General features: G+C 34.2%; 1 protein-coding gene across 1 annotated transcript; it reads left to right on the forward strand.

Moving 5' to 3' along the window:
* Positions 1-2,499: 2,499 nt before the first annotated feature.
* Positions 2,500-4,517, forward strand: LOC132759258 (uncharacterized). Its single transcript, XM_060751001.1, has 2 exons — positions 2,500-2,926; positions 4,009-4,517. The coding sequence occupies exons 1-2, from the start codon at positions 2,602-2,604 to the stop codon at positions 4,101-4,103; spliced, it is 420 nt and encodes a 139-aa protein (XP_060606984.1). The 5' UTR covers positions 2,500-2,601; the 3' UTR covers positions 4,104-4,517.
* The last annotated feature ends 2,847 nt before the right edge of the window (positions 4,518-7,364 follow it).

Here is a 7,364-nt window from a genome sequence, read left to right on the forward strand (position 1 = left end):
GGACTCCACTAATGTTTTTTGGGGACTAAATACGGGACTAAAAATATTTCCCGAAATTTGAGTACCATTTGATGTACGTTGATCAATTTAAATCTGGGTTCTGTTTGTATATTTCTTTATTAGTCTTTGCAGATATTTCTATTTTAAGTGTTTCACTTGATCTATGTTAATATTACCACTTTGAGTTCTTCTTATATCTAAAAAGAATAGATCTGGAAAAAGGAAGATCCTCGAGTACAATTTAAACAAAGCAAATAGTTTTACGAAAAGTGAATGCCTAGGAGCAGTTCAATTCAAATTGTTTTTCCACTTGTTAATAGCTAAATTAGTACGTTTTTTGTACTTTGAAGAACAATAACTAAATTTTGTATCATAGTTTGGGGACCTTTCTGTTGAAAAAGTGTCAGAGTTAAATCGTATACATATACATGCACAGTGCGGTAACTGGAGTGCAGGTATCAGTTACCCGCACTCCAGATCATGCCCGTTGATTGGCTCATTTTTGCTGGGGTTTACATATTGTGACGGCAGAGAAAGGGAAAGCGGCAGAAATATCATATTTAGATGCTCGATCATTGGTTACTTTTTTCCCGGGGTTTAAAGTTGTAACAACAGGGAACGTGTTTTTATGTTTGACTATGATACAAAAGAGAAAGAACACCAAAACACTCGGCAATCTGATTTATACTCGGGGGCTACGCCCCCTCGTACAAATCAGATAGCCTCGTGTTTCGGTGCTCTTTCTATTACGTAAGTGTTCAATTGATCTTGAGTCGTATTTTCATTTCACTTAATATACGAGCCACATAGAAGCTAGAATTTATAATTCATTTTTTTTTTCAAAGATATAAATCAAGCACAGCGTTTATTCTATTTTAAGCTTCAAAATATAAATCAAGTTTTACCAAAAGTAACAAATATGGTGCAGTTGCCGCGCTGTGAAAGATGGCGGGACACAGCTTCAGTTTACGTAACATATTATACACATCAAACTGCCTCATTAATATGCATATCTTCTTGACGCATAATGAGTGATTAATTATGCTGATGTTTGCTTTGGACATGAAACACTGTCAAAGCGGTTTATATAAAACGGCAAAACACGCTCGCATTGATAAAATCTTAAATAATATGTCAAAAATACACTCATGCTCAGAGAGCTGTCCGTGGTGAGCTGTAGAACAATGCTGTCACTGTTTCAGCGGTTGTGATAGGGATTTTTTTGACATTTTTATGATGTTTGTCTTTCAGTTAAACGTTAAGTGTCAAAATACACGGACTCGCTATTAGATGTTACCTTGAAAGACAGGTGGAATGTAAGGCCCTTCCCTTGATGTCAATATTCTATATGGTTCTATTATTTTTATGTCTTATTTTTAGCATTAATTTCCTGTGTGTTATTGTACTTGTTTTGGGCTTTGTATGAACTATAAAATGTACTTGATTCTGGAGTTGTATGACCTACAAAATGTACTTATGTTGTATGGTGTTTAAATTGTACTTAATTCTTAGAATCAGGTTTCTACACGTCTTTTTCTATATTTGAAATAAAGTATTTGAAACATTAGTTATACTCGATTATTGAAATAAATCACAGCTTAGTTTTGCTACAGTTCCTTTTTATATTTGAACTATTTGTAACATAACTTATAAAAAGCCACTGACCATATGTTCATATGTTCATTTGAAAATGCCGAAAAATATTAATTTGGACGTGGTTCAAACCCGCGAGGATTAGAATATCAGCATGTGTACGGTGGTTTCCGAAATATTTTGTGTCAATTTAACTTCTTAACAATTTCTAAGCAATGGTTCATTAACAATTTATAACGTTTACTCCATATACCCCTTTAGTCTGACCCGGATGTGTACTGGTGGCAAAGGCTTATCAGCATTTTACGGGTGAATGTATGACCTGAGATCTTTCATCATGATACCCGAGCAATTCGTGCACCAACAAGTTAGTGGATTGCATTTGAATAAAAACCTTAATGTAACCTGTTTTCACTCTATTCAACCTTATTGAAAAAAAAACTTCTGTTTCACACCATTTATGCCTTTAACTTGATATTTAAAAATATGTGTTACTATTTAAGTTGCCTATAAATCTATGATTTCTGGCAATGGCTCAGATAATGGTCTAGTAAAGGGGTGAAATGTGTCCGATTTTTGTTAAAACTAATAGAGAATATATGTTATCTTGTTCATAAAATTAGAAAAAAAACCTATATATTTGATACAAACAAAACATACCTCCATTAAAATCTATTTTGAAATGGATTAGGCAAAAAGAAGGTGTACATAACTGACACGTCAAAAATTTCTTCTCATTTGTTTTATTTTGTACTTTCCAAATTTTTCGGGAAAAAATTATGTCAAAACAATAACAATCAGACGGGCCTCGTTTGGTGTTTGTTATTTATTTACAAATGAGGAGACAAATAATGGATGACGTCACCTGCGCACATTTAAATCTTTTCCATGACATCTAATATTTAAATAAGAAGTCACTTGGCAATAGCAAACGACAGGCGACACATCTTTAATATTCGTTCATTTTTGTTTTCCTTTTCGAAGTTCATTGACAATCAATATTTGAAAATGAAGTTTGCAGTAGTTGCCGTGTGTATCATGTTTGTAGCGTCAGCGTATGGACAAGGTCTTTCGGAAATGATGGCAATGTCTGCCATGTTAGGCAACCGCGGTTCGAGTTCCAGTTCGGGTAGTTCTAATCCTTTTGCAGCGCTTACCAGCGGATCGTCCGCGTCATCATCATCGAATCCATTAGCAGCTTTGGCCAGCTCCGGAGGCTCTTCTAACCCACTTGCTGCTTTAACCGGTGGTGGTGGTGCCAGCAATAGCAACCCAATGGCTTCTTTGATGGGAGGTGGCATGGGTAGGATGGCCAGCGGCATGATGCTAGGAGGTATGTGACATCTTCTTTATTGTTTTTGCTGGCTTCAATAAGGCATATTAAGAAATAGTTAAATTATTTTTCTAGCAAAGAATTTTTGTTTTTTAAAAGAAGATATTCGTTCTTTTTTCTATCTATTTGTTTTATTTTGCAATTACACATACAAAAATGTTGGGCGTTTTGCCTCTTTAAATATTTACTTTATACGCTATATTGCGTGAAGAGGTCATTTCAATCCAGACAATTTTTTTAACCATCATAAGATTATGTTCTCGAAAAAATGCTTAAAAATATTACATTATTTCCGGTTTAAAAAGACAATTATCATCTAAATTCTTTAGATATACTTAAAATACTTTTTAGAAAAATATATATGACCTATAATTGTTGCTTTCTTATTTTTTTTCATCAATTTTACGCTTGGTTATTATAATCCAATTCAAACTTTATCGGACATCTATTCAAAGTATTATGAAAATACGATGGCCACGTTTAAAAAATGGTTTAAGAATTGTTCCTTAACGAAGAGACATATAAAAATACTTAATAAGATAATATTCCTGGTTTTATTAGTTTGACTCTCTTTATTGCGAAGCATTTAAGACAAGAGTTATTTTACCTGATTTTTTTACTACATATTTATTTAACAATTCCAACAAATAACATTTTATTCAACTTGTCGTGATCATTATCATCACTTACTATATCATCACCATTATCATCGTCATCTTCGAAATTATCATCACTTAATCATCATTGTCTTCATCATCGCCATCGACATCGGATCGTCATCGTTATCACCATTATCAGCAACAAAACCATTACTTTCATTATCATTATCATAATCATTATCATCATCAGTATTGCGACCCGTGACAAGTATCATCATTATTATCATCATCATTATCTTCACCAACAACGTCATGGACCACAGAATCATAACAACTACCTGCAGCAGCAATCATTCCCTTCATACCCGGCATCATCATCATCATCATTATAATCATCATCATCATCATCATATAAAATATATCATCAATTTAATCATCACAATTTTACGAAGTAATTTATAAGATATACTTGTATTATTACAGGGGCTGAGATGAGCAACTTGATGGACTTCTACACGTGCGGAATGATGCGTCTACCATACCAAATGTGCTTCATGATGATGCATAACAACATGTAATCAATGACGTCATTACCGGAAATGATATCTTTTTTCAATAATACAAGCATCTAATACCATTGACATTACACACCCGGATGAATCAGCTGTGGTAGTATTACACTGCTCACCGGTGCACGAAACGCTACATAAGAACCAATCAGTGACAAGAATGAATCAAATATCCGTTAAAATTATAAACTTGCATACTGTGTATGTACCTACTGGTTGGCAAACTTGCACACAAAATAATACATGTAATACTACCCTATTGCACGTTTTTATCGTGCGTCTTTTATTTCGCAGCCATTGCTGTTTTCTGTTTCTACATTTCTTTGTAGTATTATTTATTTTGTATTGTTTTAATTACGTATCCCTCTTTATATATAAAAACAAACAAACTTACCAAAAAAATAAATATAATAAAAGTGTTAATGAATGTTTTTGTTATTGTTAAATTTACATTGTTGATATTGCCTTAAAAGTGTTCCACGCTTATGCAACGTTACTAAACTATTCAGGGGAAGTAACTTCGGCGGAATGTTATATGTCATTTCCGCCCTCATAACGTAAAACATCGTAAGAAATGTCTGAAACTGAATTCAAATACAATGACTAAAAATCAAGACCATGCAATAAAAATGTAAAAGACAATTAACATGAGATATCAAGAGGCCGGCCTGCTTTCGCTGGCTGTTCCACAAAGTCCATAAGCAATCATAAAAACGTGTGGATTGACGAAGTCACAGTATTTTTATAATTTTAATTTTGCACGTGTTATGTGATAGTCGAATGTCCATAAATAAATGTAAACCAATAACCTCCGGAGAATAACCCCAGGACATTAATTTGATCATTTTGGTAAAGATCAACTGCCCAATGTTTACTGCCAAATATCTGAACATGTGCATTCCGTCAAATGCAAAGCCTGAACACATTTCGTTAAATGCCGAGCCTGAACACATTTCGTAAAATGCAAAAATACCCCATGATCTGATCATTTGGCTATCTCTGTCGAAAAAAATTATGAGCCGCGCCATGACAAAATCAACATAATGGGTGTGCGACCAGCATGGATCAAGACCAGCCTGTGCATCCGCGCAGTCTGATCAGGATCCATGCTGTTCGCGTACAAACCCTTTTACAAGTAGAGAAACTAATAGTGAACAGCATGAATCCTGATCAGACTGCACGGAGGCGCAGGCTGGTCTGGATCCATGCTGGTCGCGACCCACTATGTTTTTTTTTATCGTGACGCGGCTCATATTTGTACATGTGTTCAATATATTGTCCATGTACAATAGATAATGGTAAAGCAAAAACGCTGTTTGAACTGCCGGAAGTGAAAAAAAAATATGAATGTCTTGGTCGTGCCCAGCCCGCCCTCCACCCCCTCCTACCCCCTCCTTCTACGTCATCTAACCAGAATGATTTTATAGCAAAATAGCACTATCGTTGTGTTTATTATGCGTAGTTTAGAAGAAACCAGCTGCATGAAAAACGTTCACGTCAACGTATAAAACGTCAACAAAAAACACTCTAGGCAAATGTGAAATGTCTATGCCAATTTATCATAAGTAAAAAAGCAACATGAACTATATACAGACAATCAAGACTGGCCATTAAGTGAGGTTACACAAATTTCGTTTTCAAGCAAGTTAAATGTATATGAACTTTTTTGCTGTCCTCTTTATTTTTTGCTCTACAATGTAGGTGACATGTATATTCAAGTGGGTGAAACACATTCATGTTACGTAAGATTAAATGATAACAAAATTATTACAGCTTATATGAAAATTCTTGTAACCAGTTTCGGTGTCTTAACTTTGAAATTTTGAGATTTTATTAATTATTATACGTTGTGCATTTCAACCTCTTCAGAAAAACACCCTTTAAAGAAATAAATATTTTTCTTCTTCTTTAGAAAGGGCAAACGTAGTTTTATAACGTTTAAATAATTATTTTATATCATGTTAGATCACCAAAGGAAAGAAGCTCTGAATGTAAAATAATTTGTCATAAAAGTAGCAAAATGTAAACAAAGATGTATTTTGAATTCCATACAAAGTACTAAATCAATATAGCTGTACTTATTGCCAAAGGTAATAGAAGCAGAAGATGGCAGATGTAATTGTCATATTAGCTATAATTGCTCACCAACATAAAAGCTATTAAGAAATAAAAATAAAAGAGTGTTTTCGGGGCAGAATGGGCCTTTAAGAGACAAGGATTTCGGGTGTTACTGAGAAAGTGGGGGTCTGATACTACTATCGTTGTCACAAGGTTGTTGTTGTAGGGCGGTTGTGATGGGGGTTACACTGTATTTGAGATGTATTGAAGGTATAATAATTGCATGTAGATGCTATCGGTGTTGCACTGTACTAAGCTCATGTATGTTTTATAATTGCCTGCAAATGTTACAGGGATTTTATACATATTTTATGCTGACACCTGTGTGCATTTGGATAATATCAAGTTTCCAATTTTCTTATCTGCACATGCACGTTTTGCTTTTGAACTCGATTTATAACGGTTGCATTAACAATTAAATATATTTCTAGATAAAAGTTCTTAAACTTTGAAGTTGTAAGAACCGTCCATGAACAGCAACAAGAGGGTTCAAGCCACAGGTGCTCGTCCAGTCTTGGTGACCATATAAAAAAATGAAGTTTAAAAAAAAATGAAAAAAAAATTGAAAAAAAAAAAAAAACGAAAAAATAAACATCAAAATAAATATTTTGGGTTGAGTGTAGGAAAAAAAATTGATTTTTTTTTCCTATATACCATTACTACGAAAAGGTCACCTAGTCGCCGTAACTCTACGGAGTTTTACTAGGACACGCTATGGAACAACCACAATGTCGAGTTCTGTAACAATAAAAGCTATTTTGCTACTCTTTACACATTGTGCATTTAGAAAATTGTTAACATTCTTATTCTACCTTACATACAATCTTAAATAACTTACATTTAAACTCGGACACTCCAATTTGTTAAAATTTTGCAAAACAACAGTGATTGTCGGCCATTTTGTCGAAAACGAGAGTACAAAACATACTGTTTCGCTGTTCTGCAGGTCCCCTACGACTACGTTCGCTGAACAATATACAACAGTAACAAATAAATTGATGGTTACCGTTGTCTACTGTTCCTCGCACGTAGTCTTAGAAAACCAGGAGAGCGGAACAGTACGATGTATGTTTTGTACTTTCGATTTTGACAAAATGGCCGACAATCACTGTTGTTTTGCAAAATTTTAACAAATTGGAGTGTCCGAGTTTA

This window comes from Ruditapes philippinarum, unplaced genomic scaffold (genome assembly GCF_026571515.1).
Source record: "Ruditapes philippinarum isolate M1 unplaced genomic scaffold, ASM2657151v2 ctg995_1_1_1_1, whole genome shotgun sequence".
Classification (NCBI taxonomy): Eukaryota; Metazoa; Mollusca; class Bivalvia; order Venerida; family Veneridae; genus Ruditapes; species Ruditapes philippinarum.